At 41.9% G+C, this 26244-nt stretch overlaps 1 protein-coding gene across 4 annotated transcripts in view; it reads left to right on the forward strand.

Annotated features, from left to right (window-relative positions):
- The window catches only part of TJP2 (tight junction protein 2), a 55293-nt gene that overhangs the window by 2026 nt on the left and 27023 nt on the right, over positions 1–26244 (forward strand). For 3 of the 4 annotated variants that reach the window (XM_050912813.1, XM_050912814.1, XM_050912815.1), the window contains exon 1: positions 25250–25321. The exons of the other annotated variant lie outside the window; for it this stretch is intronic. In XM_050912813.1, coding sequence (XP_050768770.1) covers positions 25250–25321 — 72 coding nt within the window. Of the gene's footprint in view, positions 1–25249; positions 25322–26244 lie in introns of those variants that run through there. 4 annotated transcript variants of the gene reach the window in all.

A 26244-nucleotide genomic window follows, 5' to 3' on the forward strand; every position in this document is an offset into this window, starting at 1 on the left:
CAATGTGCTCAATGTGGTGCCTTCTGTTTAAAATGAACAAGTTGGGGGTGGGGAAGAGATTTCCTTTCAAGTGTTGATACGCACTTTTGTACGGTGTTTGAGGAGAAAAACAGTACACACTTGTGTGGTTTGAATGTGTTTAAACTACTTCGTTATTTAATTCTTTAGAATAACAGTACTAGCTTTTGTAGCGTCTTAAATGAATATAGGTCAAAGTGCTTATGCCGAAGAAAGTTACTTCAATTTGCATAGTCTGTAGAGGAAGTGTTGGGGGGGGGGGGGGGGGTGTCAGGTAGAGTCACCGTTAAGTCCCCGTTTCACTTTTCTAGCAATAGGTCACGCTATTTCATTTGCTTGCCTTACTTACCAGTGTAATTTTCAAGACACTGCAGTGTAGTTCAAAACATTGCACAGATGAAAATGTGTTTAGAATAGACTGTATTTCTTCATTCTCCCCACTATCATTTTTTATTGACTATTATCAAACACCTTTACATATTCTCATGATGCTTTTTATCTATCCTGTGAAACGTGCTATACATCTGTATTTTCTAATTTGCATATTCTTTGCAAAGATGTAGCAACAAACAAAACAAGCAGTCTTCTGCTGTTTTTTCACAGAATGATGTGAGATGATGTGAGATCTAGTAGATGACATCACACTGATGTGAGATCTAGTAGATGACATCACACTGATGTGAGATCTAGTAGATGACATCACACTGATGTGAGATCTAGTAGATGACATCACACTGATGTGAGATCTAGTAGATGACATCACACTGATGTGAGATCTAGTAGATGACATCAAAAAAAATCACACTGATGTGAGATCTAGTAGATGACATCACACTGATGTGAGATCTAGTAGATGACATCACACTGATGTGAGATCTAGTAGATCACATCACACTGATGTGAGATCTAGTAGAACTGATGACTAATATTTCAAAATTGTTGAGAAAAATATTACTGTATTTCATACTGTTAATGTGTCTAGTGCTGTTCCTAGTTGTTCAGCATAAACCAGTGTTTGTCACAAATTTTTTTCATTTTTTGTGAACTTGAAATTGAGTTTATAATTGGCTTAGAACAGTGCTTGCTCTAAATCATTATCTGCATGTTTTAAATTTTGTTGATTTGAAGCGTCTAGGTAAATCTGTATGTCTAGGTTTAAAAAAAAAAAAAAAAAAAACCTTACCATGAGAACGTCAAAATAGGTGGCCGGGTGAGCCACAGAGGATTTTGTGCTGTTGATTACCCCAGAAAAAGTATGTATGAAGTGTGCAATGCTGTTTATGTTGGGCTCTGTGTTTCTTCCAGGGACATCTGTGCTTTCTAAAATAACAGCCTTAGAATTGCTGCTTTGAAACCTGGAAAGTGTGTATAGCTGTGCATCCTCACCCTAGCCCAGGGACGGCCAACGTACTGGACCCTGCAAGCTGCATGCCAAAGTCTTTATGCTGCATAATCACAAGCTGTACTTCGGAAGTGGAGACAAGGGGCAGGATAATGAACATGTCACTCTGCTTTAAGCTGTCACTTGAGTCATGCAGTAACCCAGGAATGATAGGCTAATTCAGGTGGAAGGAGACCTCAGGAGGTTTCTAGGTTTCCAACCTTTTGCAAAAACAGGGTCAGCTGTGAGATCAGAACAGGTTGCTTGGGACTTTACCCAGTTGGGGTTTGAAAACCTCCAAGGACAAAGATGGTACAACCTCTCTGTGCCCTGGGTCCATGACTTGGCTGCCCTCATGGGGAAAATTTTTTCTCCTTATATCCATCTGAACCTTTCTTGTTTGAGCTTTTGCCCATCGTTTCCTATCCTCCCACCACGCACCACTGTTAAGAACCTGGCTGCATCTCCTCAATCTCCTCTCGTCAGCGCCAATGGGCTGCTGTTAGGTGTCCCGAAGCCATCCTTCCTCCAGGCTGAACAAGCCCAGCTGCCACAGCCTCCTCTGGCAGGGCCAGTGCTTCAGCTGCCACCATCTTGGTGGCCCTCCATTGGATTCACTTCTACACATGGTAACAAGTGGAGATAGTATTCATGGCTTCTCTTCTCCAGTCCCCCCCAAGACAGAGATTAAGATTACTGTGCCATACATCTGACAACCCCAGTGTAGAGCTGCGTGTTTGAACCATACATAGCTCCTGAGCAGTTCAAGAGTCAGAGGTCACCTACCTACACATCCTCTAATCTTGAAGGTTGAATCTGTTAGGGCCCAGTTTACTATATAAAGAAGCAGATGTAATTGGATTTATGAATCATTTAAGTAGGACTGGGCTGACTGATTTGCGTGATTTTGCAGGCTGATGACAAACAGCAGTCTAAAGAGATTGCCTGGAAGGGAAGGGGGAAAGGCTGTTTGGCAACATGCTATTTTTAGAAACTCCTACAGTGCCTTTCATCAGAGGATCATGAGCACTTGCTTAAAAACAAAAGCAAAACTGACATCTCTGTTCAGGCAGTTTAACAACTGGACTACCAGCCTACATTCCCAATATCTCTTGCTGAAATCAGTTCCCAGTTCTTTAAGGAGGTTGCCTGTTTGCCGTGCTGTCTAGCAGCACTACTAAGTGTTGAACTTTCACATTTAAAAAAAAGAAAAAGAACTGATTGTCAGAGGGGCCAGTTAAAAGGCTTGATGGTGGTGGGGAGGCAGAGAGAACCTGAATCACAGCATGGTAACCAATCTTGGTTGCTGCAGGTAAGTTGCTGAATAGCCTTACTTGGTTGGCAGGAGTAACTGTGAGAGGCAGCTGCTTGTTTTAAATTTACATCCTGTAGTGTTAAATGAGTGTTCCCTCTGCTGATGCTGGAAGCAGCACAACTGCTTCATTTACAATAGCATTAGATAATTTATGGAATATGTCCTAGGTTTTGCATGACTCAAGCTACAGCAAGCGATCTCTCTAAATTAGTGCTACACAGACCATAGATTCAATCTGATTGTAGGCAAACAATGTCTGCCTTGGTTACGTAAACTAAAAATCTCAATGGGAAATGTGGTGAACCAGAAGTTATTTGCATGTTTCTCATAGAGTTAACACCAATTAATCTTTACATGGAAGTTAATTTTAAAATCTCTACACACCTACATAACATTTCATGATATCCCCTCCACGTGATACTGCTTTGTACAGTTATTGCACATGCAGAACAGCTGGTCCTAAACACTGCAGAGGACAGAGCTGCACGTTTATAGCCCAATTTGTGTGATTTTTGACATGGTGTTGGTACCCAGCTTTTACTCTTCATGATGTGGTATCCCTTCGAGGACTGACTACAACTGTACCTGTGCCTCCTGTTTCAAAGGGAGACAATGAATGAAAAGTGCATGCAGCCGTGCCTCCAAATGCTCTGGAGTGTGTGGAGACCTGCATAGACAGAACAGACCATTTTGCTGGGTCTCCTGCCCCTCTTCTGCTTGTGCTGCTGTCCCAGGTCAGTTTTGGCTAGTTTGTAGGTATTCTGTGTAGTCGCTTGTGATCCACAATGCAGGGTCTTGTGGCGTTTAAGAGAAGCTGAGTCAGGAGGAGAAGTTATGTCTAATGATACACTTAAAGATGGGCTTCTTTGAGCTCCAATTTAGGGGTTTGGTTTTATTTTCCTTCGGCCTCCTGTGGAATAGCTGTTAGGTGAATTGGGTCCTTTGAGTACCTGTTCTCCCTTTTCTTGCCACGGGAGGCAGGAACTTGTGGTGCCCGAGGAGTTCCTGCAGCTCTTGTCGCTGATTACACTGGTATCTTGTATCCTTCCATTTTTGGTTTAGGTGGCATCATCCTCCTGTTGTAAGGCCTACCTGTGTATCCACCTTGGGAGGATAGCTCAGTCAAAGGGCAGAAAGTACCCAGGAAGGCCTGAAAGTCTGTTCTCTGTGGTTGTATTGCAGGATAAGTAACTTGTAAATTGTGATTATGTTGATAGTTACATCAGTCTATGCCATCAGTATGGCCATCTGGGCACTTGGCCAAGCTCTAGCGTGAGCATGAGTGCTAGAGGTCACTTACTGCTCACATTTGCAGGCTAGTATGGGATGATTTATCTGCCCATTGTGGCAGAGTAGCTGTTTGGTTTGAGAAAAGAAATAAGAAAGCAGGACAAGATAGGTGTCCTCTGTACTCTTACAAGTGAAATTTTATGGACAAACATGGGAAATATTTTGATAAGCCTACATGGATTGTTTCCCATCTGTTATTGCAGGAAACTGAATGGAGACAAACTGATAGGCCCTTCCCAGGTGATGATTTGTGGTAAGGGATTGAAAATGGGCCTATTTTGCTTGCGTAACTGTGGTCCGTTCCTGCATCTGTGTTGCACTTACCTCAGGGTAGCTAAGTGTGTTAACCTTGGTTGCTGCCCTACAGCTCAGGGAGGTATAGCCTGATAACACCACTATGAGTGGTAACACCATGTGGCTTTGATAAAGTCACAGAACATGCCAAAAGCGGACTTTAGGCCAAGCCACAGCTTTTGTCTGGAACAAGAAGTAATCCTCCTTGGCCTTGGACAGGATAGGCAGACCCTTACTTTGCTCTGACTGGCACTGCCTGCACTCCCCAATAGGCTGTATCTAGTGGGGGAATTGAGTGCTAGCTCTTCATCTTCTGCCAGAGCCTGCGTGGAGGGAGGCGGCTGCAGGAGGCTGGTGTTCTACTTCATGCTGCCGCAAACTTGTTACATGTGTTGAGAGACTGCAGTCACAGGGATCTAATGGCTTCTCCTTTCCCTGTCCCACTTTGACAACTGCTCTCTTTGAAAAAGTACTTGCCATCTGGCTAAAACCAAAAATTGATCTTGCATCTAAAGCTATGTGGTTATCTGCAGCAAAATCCTATCATATCCTATCAAAGCGAAAACCAGCTCATGTTGTTTTCATTGTGTCTTGTCATTTCAAGGAGGTAAGTATTGGACAGTGGCTTTCTCTGCTGATGCCATGGCGTAATATCTTATGCTGATGTTGCCAGCCAGTGCTAGCTCTTTGGAAAGTTGCCTCCACATTGCAGAGATGTGCGGAGAGTGGCAGCTGTTTTGCCTTGCCCTGCTGTGGCTCATGGAGAAATTCTTGATGCCAGATGCTATCACAGAACGCCATGTGTGTGAGGAGCCTGGCCCCCTGCGCTTCATTTTTCCAAGTGGTCTTGACCTTGCGTTGTATACCGGACTGCTAGTGTTGCAACAAACGTGGGATGGTATCACTCCCTTGTAAAACTGAGAGGAGGGAGCAGATGAAAGAAGAGCCAAGTTCATGCTTTGGCATTTTCCTACCTTTTTCCCTCCAAATTTGAGGGTAGGCCATACAAAGTAACATGCTGTTTGCATTCTTTTTTTTAAAGTGTTGGCTTAAGAAAGCTCTTTCCTTACAGTTTGTCCTCATTCTTAATTTCTTCCTTCCAAGAGTTGATTCAAGTATTGACTCATCCACCCAAAATAATGTAACTCCAGGAAGACAGTAGCACTGGGAAAGAAATCTTTATTTCTGAATACAAGTGTGATTGAACTTCTGCCAGTCTTCTCCTCCTTAGTGCTTTTAGTGACCAGTCCTGCAAGCTCTTGAGAATACTGTTACCTCAAGAACATGCTTTTTTAAAATATGTAATTACAGCCTCAAAACGAAGCAATTCAGCCTCTGAATTAAGAGCACCAGTGTTGACTTTGAGACTGATGTGGAAGGGCTGTTAGGTGGTGGGAAGGAAACCTGGCCGAGGCTGCAGGCTTGGGGAAGCCATGGGGGGGGAGGGGACGACACACTTTCAAATCTGTGTCCGCCTAAAAACACACAAACAGAAAAGGTAGAAATGACTGGTGCGTTTCTGTTTGACAAAACAGGGCTGTGGATACCGTCTGAAAGCCTCATGTCAGAAATGCTGTCCGGGCTTGGACCACGGGGCCCATCTCTCCTGTTTACCCTGTGAGAGGCGTCAGCTACTGGCCACTGCCAAGGGCAAGAATACAAGAAATATTTTTGTAAATGGAGAATAACAATTCTTTTCTTCCCAGGGAGAATGAAAATGTTTCTTTGCCTCCCCGGGGCGTTTGCAGGCTTGATTGGCTGGCGGCGGAGGGCGGCCGGGCCCCGGCCAGTACAAAGTCGCTCTGTGGCGGGCTCCTCAGTGCCGGCTTTGTCCCTGGCGGGCTCCGGCCGCCCCCGCCGACGCGCCGCTCGGGCCTCCGGCGCAGCCCCTCGCCCGCGCCGCTCCCGCCGACCAGCGGCCTGACCGGTTTCCTCCGGCCCTTCCCGGGCAGCGGGGTCGAGGCGGGGGAGAAGCATGCCCGAGGCTGGCGGATTTGACGGCTAGCGCCCGGGGCCGCGGGCGGCAGCGGCCGGCGGCGCGGCAGGGCCGGCGATGTTACTATGGGAGCGACGCAGGGCTCCGCCGGGAGCGAACCACGGGAGCCGGCAGGGGGGGCGGAGCAGGTCGGTAGCCTCCCCGTCGCCCACCGCGCTCCTCCTCCTGCCGGGCTCGCCCGCCGGCATCCCCCGCCCCGGCTGTGGTAGTGTCCCCCCGGCCAGGACCCCGCCGCGGCAGGGGGCAGAGGAGGGGCTCCGCGGCTGGGCCGGCTCCCGCCATGGGGCCGCGGGGCGGGGGCTGTGAGGTGTGCGGAGGAGGGGGGGGGTGAGCGGGGGGGGTTGCATCTGAGGCACCGTTTGAGGAGCGTGTGCGTGTATGTAAGACTTACAGGTGTTAACGTGCGTTTCAAATCCGCTTAATGTACCTGTGGCCGCGGCGGCGCCTCCGAGCCAGGCCGGGACCGCTCGCCCTTCAGGCGGAGAAGCCGCTCGTAGGAGGAGGACTCGGTTGCTGCGGGCTTCGGGTTTGCTCCGTTCTTCCCCACCGCCTCCGGCTGGCCAGTGACACTGCTGGAGCCGAAGGACGGTGGAAATCCCGTGTTTTTTCAGTTAACTCGGAGCGGGGAGCTTCAGGCCGGCAGGCAGGAGCAGAGGGGCGTTCAGCTCCCGGGTGCGCGGACTTGCCTCTTTGTAACGCGTCTGGAACGCCAGAAGACAAAACATAATTTTGTATTTTAAAGTGGTTGTGCTCAGGATGCAGGTCAGTGTCTTAACCGAAAATACCCCTGTTTCTATGGAGAAGCAAACTCCCAAGTTTGAAAAAGAAGATCCTCTTCTCCCTCTCTCCCTGCTTTTTTTTTTTTTTTTTTTTAAAAAGACTGTTCAGTTTTTATGGGAAAACTTTTTTCCTTCACCTGTTGCTGAACTTCTGTAATCAATATAGCTACGAAGCACCTAGGAGTAGCAAGCATTATCTGTCAGGACTGGAGAGGCAGTGTGGTGTGCATGCCAGCGTGCAGGAAACTTAGTTTATCTCTAGTCATCTCCCCCGCCCCCGCTAAAACGTGGATGGAAGCCATAAACAGAACTTATTTGTGCCTCATAGTTTGTTCTGTGACTTGTAGAATAATGAGTACTGTAAGTGTCCTTTTTGTGTACGGAGTCTGTGTGTGTGAGCCAGTATCGCATATTGCACGTTACCGGTATTTATTAGCCATCAGTGAGCTACCAGTTGATACTTTCTTTTATGTGATTATTTCCAGAGTGTGTGTGGTTTTGGGTTGGTTTTTTTGTTTGTTTGTTTTGTTTGCTTGTTCGTTTGTGGGGTTTTTTTGTGGTCGTTTTGGGTTGGTTTGTTGTTTGTTTTTTTTTTAATAAATCGCAAAGGTTGTGCAGTTGATCTGGATAACTATCCCACTCTTACTCCACCCTTCTTGTTCTGTTATCTTCATCATCTCCTGTACTTGTCTGTTTCATCTCTTCTGAATCTGTCTTGTAAGCTCTTTGACACAGATCCCATTGTATCTGACACGTCTGTTGCTGCAGTACATTTAGTAAGTAGGTGTAATCATTTGCTGATGGTTCTGGTGAGAGAAGCGTAAATATCCATGCAATGTGTTTGTGACTTGCCTTGCAGAGGTCTCTTGGGGATGAGGTTTAAATGTGTTGACCTGAGATGGATGGAAAGCCTGACTCTGCATGTGTGAGCTATAGTAGTTACAGAGCTTGTGTTTACAGATGTACACTTTAGATGTACACTCTAGATGGCTATTGCTTAAATACTTCATTTAAACAAAAATCATAATAGTATGGAATGGTTCCTGAAGTAGGAGACTTTGCAGTGCATTTCAGCAAATGGTGTACTGGTAGACCGTGCTGTCAGTCTCCTCCCATTTGTTTCAAATAGCAACATTTTTTGGACCTGCTTTTATCAATATTGGTGGAATCCTTGCCCTTTTGAAGTTAATGACAACACTTCCGTTGGCTTGATAAAAAGTGTGGGTTGTCAGGTCTCTACTGAGTGTATGGGGTTTCGTCAAACTGTTTCAGGGTCTGCCTTTCATGTAGAGAAATAGGAATTAAATGGTTTGGATGCAGCGTCTTTTTGTTTTGCAGCTGTGAGTCCATGCAGCGTGGAATTAGGCTGTGTTGGCTATGAATTCGGTGGCAGCTTCTCTGTCAGCAAAAAGGGAGCTTTGGCTGATCTTTCCTCCTGCCTGTTGTTTGAGACTGCGAGAGCTCATGTTTCTCGCGTACTGAGCTTAAGTAGGGACAAGTTGTCAGTGTGGCTCCTGCAATGGTTATTTTCCTTATATTACAGTTATTAATAAGGCCACAATTCGGTTTCTTTTATAAAAACAACAGTTTGTTCATTATTTTGTAGAAAAAGACAGAAAAATAATCTGCAGAGGTACTACAGCTATGATTGCTAGTTTCCTCTTTGTTTTTCTTAATGAAGCTATGCAAACAATATAAAATTTATGAGTATACTAGGAATTCTGTTCTTCACAGCTTGTGACTATTAGAACTATAAGACAAATGAGGATTCAACTGACATTGGAAGCGTTTTTTGAGTCCTTGGTGTAACAAAGTGGTAAGTTGCAGTATTTTCTTAGGAAGCTGATGTCATTGATGCTGCAGGAATCTCTTTTATGAATGACCTGAACTGTATAGGGTTTATGAGCCAAATAGTATAATGTAATTCATGACTGTGTTAAAACTGCAAATGAACTTAAAATCACTTTGTATTTTAAAACAGTATTTGGAATGTATTTCTTACTGTCAAAATGAAGAACTCGCCAACAATTTTGTGTGATCTGTGCTGATAAGACAGACATGTACTGCAAATACCAGCCTTAAGGCAGAATTATGTTCCTGAATGCATCTTAGCTGGAATGTACAGTGGAAACTAATACATACATGCAATTATTCTTGATGCTATGTAAGAATAAAACATCATCTAACTTACTAAACAGCAGGAGAGATGCCTTCATGAACCCTCCAGGCATCTCTATCCAGTAACTTAAAAATACAATAAAGATGAAAATGCTCCTTCAAGGCCTACAGTGGTAGCAGTTAACTAAGCAGACAGATGCTTGTCAGCAGCTTTCTGGGTGTTTGTGCCTTGTGTTATGCCCTATTAAATAATCAGAGAGCAATATCTTTTTACATATTCTGCTGCTGGAGTCTCTAGATCTGATTAACAATACTGCCTTAGTGTTTTACAACTGAATTTTGGATAAGTGATTCTTGTTAAAAAGCCACAATATCAAAAAAGAAAAAAATCCTGCAAAAAACCAGCTGTGATCTAACGGCTTCCTTACACAGCTACAAGAAATGATACACTTATCCATTATTTATTTATTATTTAATAATGTATGTACTCAGCCTGCCATATCTTTCGCTTGCACATGCATGCCTATTCTGTGATGGGAAAGCATTTTGAACACTCACCCCTTATGATTCTTAGTCAGTATAAGCTTTTCGGAGAGAATGCAGGATGTCCAGCTAGACTGTCATTCCAGGCTCCACAAACAAAGCTGTGAGAGGCAAATTGTTGGCCTGTGACTGAACTGAGCAGCTTGCTGCCAGGGTCAGCGCTTGGCACTGGTTGCTCTTCTTTCTATGTTCCAGCACTGCAAAAATCTGCTGAATAATGTGGGTTTCTTCTAGTGGCCAGGGCTGAGGATTCTTCTGTCCAGGCAGTGTTTCAGAAGCTTTTTGAAGAGTTGCAGAACAGGATGAAAAACAATTTACTTTTTTGATTGCTTTGTTTTCCTAAGTAATTTTTATTCCAGAAATGAAAAGTGGTCAATGGTTTTGGTTATTCTGTTCATACAGTTAAGTCGATACATTTTTAAAGCAACTGAAGTGACGGTAGCATGGCTGATTGGTAGCATGTGTGTGCGTGCTCCTTAGATGATGCCATCAGAACTCCTGTTTCTTTGTAGAATTGTACTTGCATTGTTTTGTCTGTGGACTACATAATGGTTACAGTTTGGCTATAAATTTTTATTTTCTAGCACTTAAAGTTTCCTGAAAGTCTTGCAGTTTAGTGCCAAAGTAGGGATGTTGTTCCTGACCCAGTACTTTGGCAGGAACTCCCTTTCAGTTGCTGACAGTTGACAAATATTTGTATGTGCTTTATCTTGGTATGATGCGTTACAGTAGGTCAGGTTGCAAAAACCGTGGGGTCAGACTTATAAAGACATAGTGTTGATTGCAGATGGCATTTGCATACTGGCATTTCCAGTAGCTGCTGTGCACTCAATTCCCCTTTGGCAATTATGCTTCCCTAGCTATTTGTGCGCAGTGCCCAGTGCACCAAAAAAGTTTAAGGATAGGTTAAGATGGGGGAAGAAGGTGGGGCGATCTTCAGTCATGTGCCTCAGACACATTTGTCAAGCTATTGGTAAAATGTGAAAAGCCCTGTACCAGAGTACTGTTGGTACATCAGTCTTTGCTGTCCCTTCGGTGTATGTGAAATACTTACAATCTAGTCTGACATATGGGGATGCGTTGAGTATGTTTTGTCATTTTCTGTGACTTGTTTGACAGGTTATTATGATGCCTTCTTAATTTTAATGTTGCTATGGTGTTGAACTAGAGAATTTCATTAATTAAATTTCATCCATTAACTTCTCTGCCTGCTGTAATAATTTGACTTAATTTTCCATTCTTTTCCAAGCTTTCCTTTCCTGCTTTACCTTGTAGAAGCCAGTAGATATGTTCCTAATGCCTTCTGCAGCAATAAGGATGGACTAAAACTCTTGGATCACAATGATTTGAAAAGGGATTACTTTTTTTTTTACCTTTTTGTAAGGCTTGTTGTCTATAGACAGGTACATAACTTCTTTTTCTTTCATATGGGAAAAAAGCAGAACACTTTGTCATGATTTGCTTCTGCTTTGTGTGTCAGAAGGTCCTTGAAGTGTATAATGCTCTTTTATGTGGCTCAGACCACAAGAAGAAAACTTTCTGTTCCGAATCTCACTTGAGAGTGAACTTTCAGTTGCTACCAAAGTGAGCTTGGCTCTGGGTGGTAACTTAATGGAAGCATTTCTAAACCTTAATGATTCCGAGATGTTTAATTTCCTTTTAGCCACATATGCAAAAGGATTCTCTTGGTTTTTCTTTCCCAGTTCTTTTCAAAGTCTCATGTGGTTTATGAAAGTGACTAATAGTTGCAAAAGGAGGAATACAATTTTTTGTCAGTCGCCGATCTTGTTCTGGTCAGCTTATTCTTTGTGTACTTCAGTTTGCAGTTCAGTGGAAATGGCCCTATTTCATAGGGATGTGTCAGTTTGGTTTCATTTAATGGTTGGAGCGAATCCTGAAGTTCCTTACATTGACGTTGCATGCATGAGAAGTGTTGACTTGGTAGAAAGATTGCATCGAGGGTTCTAGTTTCAAATTGTTCTGCTGGAATCCTTTCAAGTGAAGCAAGAATGGCTGCAGATAAACTCGGATTAGTGCTTTGGGAATGAATGAGCGAAGTGAAAGTTACTATTTTGATACTAAAGAAAAGGGGCAGCTGACTTCAGCCCCTTGCCCCTTGTGTTGATTTATTGGTTATTGGTTAACTGCTGTCATTAACACTGTTGGTAGGTATAATTTCTGCGTAAGTTGGGGGGTGTTTGAAATGTCCTTTGTAACATGTTTGGACGTTAGCAAAGGCACACGCTAGTACATAACTGCATGGTATACTTCAGCTTCACATCCAACCTTGGAAAAGGATTGAGGAGAAGGAATGGAAAATACTTGAATTTTACCGCTCTCATCTGCCCTTCTGTTGTTTTCTTACCTCAAGGTGTTTTATCAGTGTCATCAGGTACATGGTGAGTTTCAGTGTAACACAACTTTATATTGGATGATAAGTTGCTGGTGACACTGTCCCAGAAAAATTCAGGGCCGTGGGGAGCATTTACGCTTAGTTTTATTGTTTGAAAAAGCAATTATACTCCTTTGGAGGCCCTGAGGAGGAAACTTTGCTATGTGCAAAGGGATTCTGACTGTGTTTTACTGAAGCAGGTGCAGCTGGCTTAATCCACTTTCTCATGGTAAGTGAGATGTGGGGAGGGGCTTGGTGATTTTTTTTGTTTGTTTGTTTGCTTGTTTCCCCTTCTTCCAAATGTACTGGGAGGAGTATCAGTATAAGACTTATGGACCTAAATGCTTCAAATGCAATCCACAGACTTGCATTTGCATCCATGCATCCTACTGTATGGATGACAGAGAAATTACTGAACTCCCTTTTGCAATACATTTTGCTTTCATTTTAGGTATGTGCAAGACACGTTAAAGTTTAGGGGTGAACTTCAACAATGCTTTCTGGCATGACTGAGTAGGCTGTTGAGACATCTTGAGAGGGAGAGGTGAGTTGCTTAAGACCTTGAAGGCAGGAGTATGGTGACAGAAGGAAAGGAATGCAGAGAGGTATGACCAGTGTGAGTAGAAAACAGCTAAGAGTTGGCTAATAAATCAAGCTGTTTGTTGTGGCATGTATCTGAATGATGCTGAACATAGGACTTCAAGCTCAAAACAGCTTAATTTTATAGAGATTTGATATCTTTTGAATTGTCAATTTTTAACTTATTTTTTAACAGAAATTTGAATTAGGTTCTTACTGTTACAGAAGTTTAAATGCATTTGAAGCTTTTATTTATCTATCTTGTGTATCAGTTAGACCTTCTGTTTGATGTTTATGTTTTGTGAGGTTTGCGATATGGCATTGATAGTTCTATGAAATGCATCGTATTGTGTGAATTTTACGGGGTTTTAGTCTTAGATGTGGTCAAAGGTACCATTAAAATTTATGCATTATGCAGAACCATATTGTCATGGTTTAACCCCAGCCAGCAACTAAGCACCATGCAGCCGCTCTCTCACTCCTCCCCCCTCCCAGTGGGATGGGGAGGAGAATCGGAAAAAAAGTAAAACTCGTGGGTTGAGATAAGAACAGTTTAATAATTAAAGTAAAATAAAATATAATACTAACAATAATAATAATAAAAAATATTAATGGTAATGAAAAGTAATATAACAAAAAGAGAGAAATTAGACCCAAGAAAAGACAAGTGATGCACAATGCAGTTGCTCACCACCCACTGACTGATGCCCGAGCAGCGATCCGCCCTTCCCGGCCAACTCCCCCCTGTTTATATACTGGGCATGACATTCCATGGTATGGAATATCCCTTTGGCTGGTTCGGGTCAGCTGTCCTGGCTATGCTCCCTCCCAGCTTCTTGTACACCTGCTTGCTGGCAGAGCATGGGAAACTGAAAAGGCCTTAACTTAGGATAAGTGCTACTTGGCAACAACTAAAACATCAGTGTGTTATCAACATTATTCTCACATGAAATCCAAAACACAGCACTGTACCAGCTAGTAAGCAGAAAATTAACTCTATCCCAGCCGAAACCAGGACACATATTCAGGTTTATTTCCATCAGCCAAGAAGAAAGCTAATGTGACAATATGTAACCTTACTGCCACAGGAATGTTCAAACAAAAGTTAAATGCTTCCAAGAATACAGCATATCATTCTTGTATTAATAGAGTTAGAACAAAGGAAACTGGAAACCTTAACAGGGAAAGAAAATCTAGTTTGGTTTGGGACTAAGCTCAGAAACTAACAATTGTACCATTGTTTGAATTGTCTTGCATTATGACTGGATGATTAAATATAAATGCTGACCTGATTGGATTGTATCCCAGCAATGAATTGGCCTTTTAAAAAACAGTTACAGGAAGCAGTAGACAGGTAGCCAGCTTGTTTTTCTCAGATTCGGGAGCAGTAGTTGTTGAATAACAAAGTTTATGCAATCAGAGAGTCTGTAAGGACCATGGAATAGCAGAAATGCAGTTTCTCACCAGTAGTCACTTGATGCTAGAGTTGGTCACTTCTACTGCTTGGTTTGCTATTTGAATATGGGTACAGGAAGCTGAAGCATTCAAAAACAGTAGCAGTAGAAGGTGTATCACTGAAGTTGAATAAAATTGTAATCAGTGCTTTGGACCGTATAATGCATATGGTGCTTTAGTTTTTTCTTTCAATTTTTTATTTTAAGATGCTACAAGAGTAAAAGCTATGCTTTGGCTGCAGACAATAACTGATTCTGAAATGAGACACTTAAGGAATGGCAGCGGCACTTACATTTTTCACACCTAACAACTTTTTTTTATTAGTTTATCTAGCATAATGGAATTGATTATGCACACCTAGTGAGTTTATGTCCCCATCAAATCCTGATACTGCAGGTACATCAGAACAAACATTTTTTTTATGATGCCAAGCAAAAAGTGGTCCACTGGAACTTAGCTTATGCACAAACCGCTCGAGTACTTTGATTCTCAGACTTCATTTGCATGGGCATCTTAAGGAGCAGAAGGTACAGAAACAGTGTGACTGGAAAGAAATGCGTTAGGTTTTCCAGTTAAAGTGAATGGGGGTGGTTAAGTCAGAGATAGCCTTTAAAGCTGCTGTTGATTAGGTGAACTGAAAGTTTAGTGGCTCTTCAGTAGTGTTACCTTCTTGTAGTGTATACAAAAAAACTTATCGGCACCTTAGTCTGTGTGACAAGGTGAAAGTCTAGGAAAACCCTTTGGAAAATGAAACAGCAAATAAACTCTCTTCACTTTCCAGTGTATATATACGTATGCTACATACACAAGTATAATTGATCTATCAGCCTTTTACCTAGATTAATTTTGATCTTCAACTGAAATTGCTTGGCTTCCGGGTTTTTACCTCCTGAAGTCTTGCTGTGTTTTTGAAAAAGAGGTGGTGAGGAAATCTACTTTATTGCAAGATTGGGCACATGCCGTTCCCCAAGAAGTGAGATTTGTTCTTTTCTTTAGAAGCCTTTCAACACCTACGGAAGAGTAAAGTAGCGTTTCCAAGGCTCCTGTGCTGGACTGATGCTGCACATCCCAGAACACTTGGGAAAAACAGCTTCTGGCTTTCCTCTGTGAAGCAATGTGTGAAAAGGAAGAAAACTTTGATAACACTCTGGGAACTATCATTTTTTTTTTATCTCTCAAGAGGCAGAAATTGTTTTCTAAAAAATAAAATAATTTAAAATATTTTTGCCTTTTTTTTTTTTTAATGGGATCTGTTTTCTACTCCAAAATGGCAATGTTGTATTTCAATTGAAGCTGTTCTCTCATGAATTTTGAACAATCGGTTGCTTCCTGTTGGGGGAAGCACTGGAACAATTGCAGCGTAATTTCACCAGGGTAATGACAGAACTGTTGGGCAAAAGATAGTGGAGGGAACTTGCTCCTGAAATAGATCTAAGCTACATTTTTATGAGTTTTAGGTTTTCAGTAGGTAAGACCTGTGTATCTTGCAGATGTGTTTTGGATACAATCAGGTTTTTTTTTTTCCTCCCTGTCTTGAATAGGCTTTTGTTTAGTTTGTAATGGGATATTGTACTGTTTTTTAATGATGCATATGTATGCGTCTAAGCTCAGTAGAATTCAGCTGTAACAAGTGTAAACTACTCCGTTCGTGTCCTCCACCTCATCCCTGAAAAGTTTAGAAGTTTTGCATGTATATTTTTAATTTGTATAGCATGCAAAGGTTGTAAATTGATGTTGAGTTTCATATTCTGAATTTGTTACGCTTTGCTGGGTAAATACCGCTTTTTGCCTTCTCACCATTCCCCATCCCCACCCTGGATAATGGTAAATGAGGACCTGCTCCTGGTAGCATACCATCAGAGCAGTTCAGGTGGCTGCTTTTGCATTTACCCCCTTCCAGTAGTTACAGAGGGAACAGGCAGTTGTTGAAAAGATAGTTGTTCAATAAGCATCATAGTTTTAAAAAGGCACCACATCCTAAGTAATTTCTGGGTACTGAATTGAAATGATTAACTATTGTTCTTACTGGCAGAGATCACAAGTACTGTGAAATACAAGTGAATGAATTTTAGAAAATTCCAGTGTCTGTGTGTTGCTTGACTTTTCTGGTGTAACGAGAAATTATGCTGTTACGTCAGCAAAATTGGGACCTTAAAGGACTTCGTGGTACTTGAAAGTTAACTTCTTATGTTCGGGTTAAAAGTAGCCTGGAAGAAAAAGCTTCACTCCAAAAATGTAACTGTAATTCTCCTTTTTATTGTTAGTGCTAAAATGTAGCATTTGTAACTTTAGGTGCAACTGTCATGTAGTATTGGTTCAAAATCTTGTTTAGAATTTTTCAGCTACCCATTTCCATGGTGTTTTGGTGTGACTGATGAGTAATATGCTTGGTTTATCTTTGGAGTACCAGATGTTTCTCTCTTTTCAGAACATAAAACTGCTTGGGGAATATGTTTATTTCCTTTGTATAAACAGTGCAATTAATTCTTGAAATAATTGTGGTGGAAAGGCACTTAAACTTAATAAAGCTGGAATTTAAAAAAAAACCAAAACAGTCTGACTGGTGATAGGATATGTGCTTGAGATTGAAGAAACAAAACAAAAAACACCTAACCTTGTTTTAACATCACATTTCCTGTAATTTTTAGTCTGAAAGGAAAGGTTTGAAATAGGATTTTGTTAGGTCTTTCTCAGAATTTTTTAACTCATACAAATTATATTTATGAAAATCACTCAAATGCCAACCTGTGTGAGAAACAAATAAATGAAGATATTGTGTAATGCTGAGTCTAGTTCTTCAGAACAATAATACCATGCTGTGTGCCAAAGCAATAGCCTGAAGTTGTATTTCTAAAACTCGAAAGAAATGCTGTATTTAACACTTTTTTATGGGGCAGGGAAGCAGTGTGTGCCTCGGTTGCAGCATCACTGCACCACCTAGTGTCTCTCTGGGTTAGTTGTGAGTTGTACACCTTGAATCTCGGCTCTTGAGTTTTGCTGGCTTGCATGGATTGTCTGCATCGTGCAAAAAGAATTTGTCAAAAACTTGGTGGGTTTACTCTGGAATATGAGATTTCCTACTTGTTTCGCTGGTCTGCTCTAGACTAAGTGCCCTGCAAATTCAGCACTTAGATGGAAATGCAGCTCCTGGTGCTTGTATGCCTTTTTAATGTGCAGCATGAGGGGAAAAAGAAGCAGGCTTGCTTTCTATTCATCTGCGCTACAGGGGTAGATATATTTTAATGTGTGTATATATGTGTATAAAAATATATTTTTTATTAATATATCTTAATATACTTATGTATCAGATTATATCCTAGTATTACATTAATACCTGCAAAGCCTTCATAAATGTTTCTTCTAGAATGTGGGCAGACAGACAAGGTACACAACCTGTTAATGGCTAGGATATGCTAGGGTAAAGTATATGCATGGGGGTAGTAATCTGTTGTTTTATCAAAGATAGATTAAAAAGCAGGAGAGACTACATTTTCTTATAGTCTTCAGTACCCTTAAAGCCACTCAGGAATTTTCATTTTCCTGTCTTTTCCATTAAAAGTTTTTTCTGTGTTGCTTTTATTTCCCTGCTCCTGGCTGGATGGCCAGGCCCAAAGAGTTGTGGTGAATGGAGTTAAATCCAGTTGGCAGCCAGTCACAAGAGGTATTCCCCAGGGCTCAGTATCGGGGCCGGTTCTGTTTACTATCTTTATCAATGATCTGGACCAGGGGATCGAGTGCACCCTCACTAAGTTTGCAGACGACACCAAGTTGGGCAGGAGTGTTGATCTGCTTGAGGGTAGAAAGGCTCTGCAGAGGGATCTGGACAGGCTGGATCGATGAGCGGAGGCCAATTGTATGAGATTCAACAAGGCTAAGTGCCGGGTCCTGCACTTGGGTTAAAACAACCCTATGCAACGCTACAGGCTTGGGGAAGAGTGGCTGGAAAGCTGCCCGGCAGAAAAGGACCTGGGGGTGTTGGTCTACAGCTGCCTCCGTATGAGCCGGCGATGTGCCCAGGTGGCCAAGAAGGCCAATAGCAGAAGTAGTATCAGAAATAGTGCAGCCAGCAGGACTAGGGAAGGGATCGTCCCTTTGTACTAGGCACTGGTGAGGCCGCACCCTGAATCGGGTGTGTTCAGTTTTGGGCCCCTCACCACAAGAAAGACATTGAAGTGCTGGAGCGCATCCAGAGAAGAGCAACGAAGCTGGTGAAGGGTCTGGAGAACAAGTCCTGTGAGGGGCAGCTGAGAGAAGTGGGGTTGTTTAGTGTGGAGAAAAGGAAGCTGAGGGGAGACCTTATTGCTCTCTCAACTACCTGAAAGGAGGTTGTAGCGAGGTGGGTGTTGGTCTCTTCCCCCAAGTAACAAGTGATAGGATGAGAGGAAATGGCCTCAGGTTGTGCCAGGGGAGGTTTCGATTGCACATTAGGAAACATTTCTTCACCGAAAGGGTCGTCAAGCACTGGAACAGGCTGCCCAGGGAAGTGGCTGAGTGACCATCCCCGGGGGTATTTAAAAGACATGTAGATGTGGCACTTAGGGACGTGCTTTAGGTGTGGACTTGGCAGTGGTGCTTTAGGTGTGGACTTGGCAGTGTTACGTCTACGGTTGGACTTGATGATCTTGAGGGTCTTTTCCAACCTAAATGGTTCTATGATTATATCTTTAATCTGTCCCTTTAATGAAATCTAGCTTTCCGGCCCTGGTGCATCCTCGAAGGTGAAGCTTCATCTGGTGGCTGAGTTGATCTTAGGTTCAGAGTTCTAACATTCCTTCTGCTTCATCTCCTGGTATTGAGCTGTTCCTTGGCAAGCCAGTTCAGCTCACAGAAATGGCGGTAGAGTAATCCAGTGGGAAAAGATGAGCAGCTTTTTGATACTTTAGGAAGCTGTTGTGGCTTGCTTTGAAGAGCTAAACAGCAGAATGCATAGAGTGAGTCAAGGGGCTGCATGTAAATGAGCAGGAGGAGTGTGGAAATTGTTATGGTCAAAAGGAAGTTGTTGTTTAGTTCGTATCTTGTGAAACCATACCCAGCCTGTGAGGTAGATGTGTGTTTGGGAAGAGAAACCTGCATTGCAAAGATGAAAAGGGGTGTTGGTCTTCTGTGAACCTTCCAAAGGTGCTTGTTTCTAGAGGGAAGGAAACTTTAATGAGCCTGAGAAGAAAGCAGCATCTAGAAAGCAAGCAAACAAACAAACAAAAAACACCTTGGTTTTTTATTAGCTATTTCTAAGATGAATAGTGACTTGAACTCAAAATGTTTTAAGAAAATCTTGATTCTCTCCTTTCTTCCTTTCAAAGTGCTTGTCCTGCATTCTGGAAGTGTTCCATATAATTGGTAAATGTTTGGCTTTAAATATATAGGAAACACAGTTTTCCTAGGCAGTGTCTTACTGGCATGGACAGATAAAAAATCTCCCTGAAAAACAGTTGATTTCTACACCCCCACCCCCCCAAAGAGAGTAGTGTATGCCTTACTCAGATATTTATACGTATAGCCTCCCCAGTTTTATTTAGGTGTTTCTTTAATACAGAGTTGAAACAAATAAAACTGTTCAGAGATTATGTGCTTTACTCACTAATCCAGCAAAAGGACGCCTAATGCCACATTCTTTACTGGCTTCTTTTCAGTGTTCAGGTTACTTGTTATTCCCTTTATTTTTTTGGGATTGCAGAATAATTAAATATTTGAAAAACTCAAATCCCATGCCTCTATTTTGATGTGTTTTTTCCTGTGCTTGGGCAAATTTCTGCAAAGCCGCTTTCAACTGGGAATGCTATTTCATCACTGTGAACCATTCAAAGAATGCTAGTGCAGGGACTGGTATTATGGGCAGATTGTGTGATATCCTTCTTTACATTTCAGCATCGTTTTGTCATTAGCATGCGATGAGCTGGATTAAGTGATGTATTTTGAATTAAAAAGCACACAACTTGTCAAAGCTCCAGATCAGCGGAGATCTTCTGTGTGTGTGTGCAAATTTTTTTCCATCTCCTTTTGCTTATTTTTTAAACAATTTTTGTGCACTAGAAAATCTGGGGCATTATGCCGTGAATGTTAGTAACAGGGCTACAGTGCGAATGAGACCTGGATATGTTTGTCGATTAATATTCTCAACAGTCTGGTGAACAGTGCTGTTGCCCTTCATCTCCTCAGTTCTGCATAGGACTGGATTCTAGTTCAGTTTGCAGTCTGGAAGGCATTTAGAGGTCATAGTGCAACGAGAGGTAGAAATGAATGCAAATTCTGCCACCCTGGAATTTTTCCCCATCTGTTAGCTAAAATTGTGGCTAAAATTCCCACACTGGCGGAAGGTTGATCCCTGTTTTCCTGTTACAGGGGCTGTTTTGGTGTGAGACTTCTGTTCGACAGAAATGGAGGAAATCTGTGTGTTTGCTTCCTTGCATAACATGTTTCAGTGGATAGGCCACTTGACTTGAAGTCAAGAAGCCTGAATTATGCTCTTGGCTCTGCAGCTGACAGCTTTGGCACTGGGTATTTTTTAAGAAGGAGTAGTTTTGCTAACTGGAAGCAAAATTCGTAGTGAAATAGGGCTGAGCACAGTGTTCAGTAATGACTGTGGGTGTTGCTGTCGTGCTGGATTCAAACTGTTCCTGAAAGAAGTAAAACAAAAAAAACCTTAATTATTGTCTAGTAAATAGTTCTCATTTGCTGGTTTTAAAAGTGTTCAGGCAACTTAAGAAGATTGGTCTTTGAATGCCTGGAATAGGCATGTTGTAGTTATGTAGCATTTGCCAGTGCTGTTGTAGATAGAATTTGCAAATTATAGCAAGTGAATAGTGTAACTTTTAAGTGAAATATGATTAAGAAAAGTTTTTGACATCCTCACTTCTTTTGCATTAAAAACAGTTGTTTGTGGTTCTGTGTAATGACATTCAACTTATCAAATCCCTGAAGAACAAATGATTAGAAACGTTATGCTCAGTTTGTATTTTCTTTAAATAGGTCTTTTTAGACAACCCTTATCTTGAGATTACTGCTTCTAAATGCATTTTGGAAAAAAATGTTTCTTGCACAAAGTCTGATAATACATCATAGAATCGTAGAATGGTTTGGGTTGGAAGGGACCTTAAAGATCATCTAGTTCCAACCCCCCTGCCATGGGGCAGGGACACCTTCCACTAGACGAGGCTGCTGATGAATGTGCTTGTTACAAGCAAAATACCTTTGCTCTGTTAGCAAGGTATCTGTTCTTGTCAAGTAATTTGGGAGAAAGCAAAGGCTATATTGAACTGATAATTCTCCATTGGAGGGAAGGGGAGGAAAGAATTGTCTGCACAGCTCACTTCTACATGAAATTTTTTTTTCTCCTTCAAAAGTTGTCATTCCAGTGCAGAGGTAACTTACCTGTACAGTATGTGACTTCTCTTTTTCCCCCAAACTTCCTGCATCCTGATAATATCATCTTGATGTTAACAACTGTCCTGATTTTACTCGAATATTAAAGTAGAACTGATGATCTCTTAACATGGAGTTGTCCCTTATATGCGTTTCTCCTTCATGACCCTAGGAGGAAAAAAAAACAACAAAGGAGTTTCTGCCTTGTTGAAGAGCAATTGCATGTTACTCCTAGTGGATATCTTTTGCAAACCATTTTTTATCACTTCTCTTCCTTTAATCTGAGCCATTCATCATTCTGGGAACCTGTTTCATCAGGACGATCTGTTGCTCTTTTGCTATATTGGTGCAGGAGTATTTCCTACACAAAAAGTAGGAAATGCTTCTCTGAATTAGAGCATTTATTGGTAGAAAACGAGGTACCTCCTCTTTTGTGAGATGTTGGCTGTACTGTAAAAGATCCATGGGTAAATAGTTTTTCTCATTCTCCTAGATCCTAATCAAAGAGCTGCCATACCATATGCAGATACTTCATGAACACACTTCAGTCGGAGCCTTCTTACTTCGAAGTGGCTCGAGCATCCTTCCTTACTGCAGGGGAAGGGCCTGGTAAAGGTCCTGTTCCTCTTCAGTCATTTTTCACTATGTTAAGAATACTTGGCAGGTTCTGAATGTGCAGCTTGTGTTACATGATCATCTTTTCATAGTCATCTTTAATAGCCTAGTAGGCTATGGCCTACAGCTGAGAAAGAGGAGGTGTGGACCTTCACACCACACACTGATGTACAGATTGCTTCTCATTTCACTAAGCCTCCACTGTCTATGGAGGGGATCTGTTGGGGATCCTCCAGAAATTGAAGTGGATCAGTGTCTTTGAATGCCTGTAAACCTAGGGCCATCCCATTTTGTCTGTCATAGTTGCCTTTATGCAGGCAGGTGACATGTGAGGGCAGTTTCTGAATCCTCTGATAACGTATCTGGTCTTTGAGACCAGGTATGCTGCTGACATCTTGATGCAGCTCTGGGGTCCCTCCACTTGGCTGCTCATATCAGTGGCTAGAAGAGCCTCTGTCCCCATCCTTTACAGGTGGGTAACTTTCAGTTAAACTTGAAGTCCTTGATCATCTTCAGTATAGGAGTCTGTCTTTAGGGAAAACCTGGACTCAGCTTTCAAGGTTTTTATGCTTAAGTCCATGGTAGCAGATGAAGGGGGCGGGAAAGGACCTTTTTTGTGTCAGTTCCATAACAGAGCCAACAAGACCATTTCAGGTTTCCCTTCTGCTTACTTACACAGACTTGTCTAGATTATATGTGAGGAAACACCCTTTTTCTTCGCTGGCTAGAGAGGAAGCGATCAAAACAGGCAGTGCTAGGTGTAAGACTTCCAGTGACCTTTTCTGCTGGGGAGACCATGCTGAGGTATGGAAGCTCTTTCTTCACCTGGGTGAGTGGAGAGATACTGCCTTCTGCTGTAAGGCTTTGTTGTGACATTCTGAGGTTGCTCTGTTGAGTTTTCTGGGAGCTCTGCTTTTCTTTTCACAGTCTCAGTTTACAGAACAGATCGTCATGCTTAGTTTTCAATTTATTTTTCCCCACATGATTCACAAACATTTTATTGTCTGGATAGACTCCCACAAAGAACCAGGGGGTGTGTGTCTCGTTGGAGTTGAGCTTGCTTTCAAAAAGAGTTTCAGTTTTAAATGCCTGTAGGTAACAGATGTGAAATGTGAAAGGCTTGTAATTGCGTCTGTAATCTTGTGCTGGGGGTGAAGTTAGGCTTTAGTTTCCTTTACCCTTTGTAAAGAGGCACGCAGGTAAGGTGAAAAGACAGTGTCTGGGACAGTGCTTGTTTGTTGGAAAAAAAATCTTTTTTTTTTTTTTTTTTTAAACTATCTCACTTTAAAAAACTGAATAGAGGAATTCCTATCCTGGAGAAATTGTTTTCCTCCAAAATTAAATATCCAGATGCAAAATCCTTCTGTTAACTCATCCGTCTCTTCACAGCTCCTGTTCTGACTGTGCAAGAAAATCTGCAGTAACATTCCTAGACTTCCTGATTATTTTTTTTAAATTTCTTTTCAGGTTCGTTTTAAATTTTGGTGGATTCAATCCATCTGTCTTTGTCATTTTCCTTTAAAGAAAAGACAGTCCAAAACCAAGGAAGAAGAGTCCTTGCTGTTATAACCACTACAGCTCATGGACAATGTTTTGCCATTTTTGTTCTCCATGTCATTACAGTCTTTTTGGTGATACTTCTCTATTTGGAGTGCTGTTGAAGGTTTGTCAGGGCAAGGAGGACAAAAGCAGGAGAGCTCAGACAAGGCTAGAGAGGTCCCAAATACATCCTTACATTTGTTTCTGCTTCCTGCTGTTTTTGTAAAAATAAATAAATTTAAAACACCGCTTTGGAAGCTGTGAATGTGAGTCTGTTCAGAGGAGTGAGTTTTTTCTTTAGAAATATTGATGGAGATTCTAAACTATTTTGACCAAACTCTAATGACAGTCTTAAACTACTTACATCCACAGGTGTGCTCTGGAAGTGGGAAGCCCCAGTCAGAGGCTGGTGTCAGTGCGCTTCTCCTGGACCCCCTTGGTGCAAGCTGAACGGTGTTCACCCTCAGCACTGAAGGTGCAAGCCTGTGTTCATCTTAGTTCTGCTGGCTAGTGCAGAGATGGGGTCACAGTGAAAACACAGGACGTTGAATTCAGTCTTGATTTTAAATGGAAAAACCTAACACACCCCCACCCCACCCCAAAACCCTCCACATTTTCCACTGCTGCCTGAATTCTTACTCTTCAGCAGTTAAAATCGTTCCACTAATGAAAAATGCACTCTACAGATGGAGGTTTTGGTTAGCATTGTGTACTGAACCTGGCATGTGTTCCTATCTGTTCACTGCCTGTGAAACTTACTTACATTAAGTCTAGGGGAAAAGTTCGCTTAAGGCTTAAATTTCACAGCATTCATGCAGCATAGATGGAACTGATAGCTTGACATGTTTTCCAATAAAGTCTTCTGTTTGGCTGTATGATTAGCTTATCATTCTTTCAAATATCTTACCAAATGTTTGAGGGCAGAGGGAGTGTCTGTTATTTGTGGCTATTATAATTTCGTTCCTCTTTCCCTTTTTGCTTGCTGGAGCCAAGTCCACAGTTCTGTAAGTGTTTATATGTAATTTTACACGTGCAGTTGAAGAAGTTACTCACATGTATACAGTTATTTCTGCATAAGGACTTCCTGGATTCAGCAGTTAAATTGTTAAGACTTGATAGAGGCTGCTAAACCACAGTGTTACTCAAGATAATGGAGTCAAGTGGTAATTTCGACTATAAAATATTATAGTCAGAATATGAATTTTCAAATAATCTGCACTGTGCTTCTTAAGCCTTTTTTCTTTAAAGTTTCAAGTAGGTTCCTGGTGGGGTGAACCCGTATGTGCTTGGAAGAAGAATAACTTGCTACATATCGATCTGTTTCTGACACTTAATTTTTTTAAAAAACCGTAAGATTACAGTAGTCCTTTTTCCTGGGGTCTCTTAAAGTGAGAGTTAAACTCCTGGTAGATTTCCCTACTGTGGTTTTGATGTGTTTCTGTGTGAAACTGACGGCAGGATTTGGTCGAGTATGTAGGCCACTATTGTATTAGAATTACATAACCGTGTTGAGTGGTGGAAACAGATGAAAAGACGGGGATGTGCGGCGTCCCCTCACAGATTATATCCTGCAACAATGAAGACAGCTCAAGCTCTGCAGAGAATGTGGTCACATGCAGTCAAAAAGTTGGGGATTTTGAAAGGGCACGTGAGTTGCTTTTCGTTGCATCTTGCTCCAGGTCTTTTCTTCCCCCCTCCCCTCGTATATCCCTCCCCTCTCCAACTCACTTTTATAGCCAGATAACTGTTGTGGCAGGTCTTCTGGTTTTGTTCTTCTTTCAGTGTGAATGAAGTTGTCTTTGGTGATCTCTCAGTAGCAAGCAATTGCATAAATCTCTGATGACTGTCAGTGAGAGTTACAACAGCTGCCTGTTCGTAGCACAGAGATGATTTTAGCACTTTGACTAGTTTCCTGCCAAAGATTCTGTTAAGCAGTCTATTTTGGGTATGTAGAAAGCACCTGCCATTTTGGTATATGAGCATTAGGCAGATTTACGCAAATCCTGACTACAGTGTTCTAATTAGAAATGGACTGACTTTAGTCACTAATGAATTTAGACTAGCTAATTACAGTAATTTGCATTTACTGCAGGTAGCCTGCTATCTGTGTGAAACCTGGGTAGACTTGCAAAACAGTTACTATTAGTAACTGGAGGTGGGGTTCTTCACCATTTTGGCTGCCTTTCTCTCTGCAGTGTTTTGGTGTGCAATCTTGCAGTGAAATTTCGATCCTATAAGGGATGCACAGGATCCCTTTGTTTTTCCTTACAGATGAAGAAATTAGCAAGGTGGTGGAGGCTTTTTGTAACCTATCACTTGATGGATTCACAGGAGAGTCATATTATTAGACATGGAATACAGGAGTTTTGCGATTGTGGTGGAGACTTCAATCTTAGTTTTGAGCAAGTCCTCAACTGATGTTTTACAACATTTGTAGTCTCTCCCTCCCTCTCAGTCTTGTCTTCTCCATTAATCTGTCAGTATGGGTTAGCATCATGGCAATGGCAAGCAGCAGTACATTTTATAATGTTAAAGAGATTATTGCTTAGAGATTTGAGGGAGTACAGATGT

This window comes from Gymnogyps californianus, chromosome Z (genome assembly GCF_018139145.2).
Source record: "Gymnogyps californianus isolate 813 chromosome Z, ASM1813914v2, whole genome shotgun sequence".
Taxonomy (NCBI): Eukaryota; Metazoa; Chordata; class Aves; order Accipitriformes; family Cathartidae; genus Gymnogyps; species Gymnogyps californianus.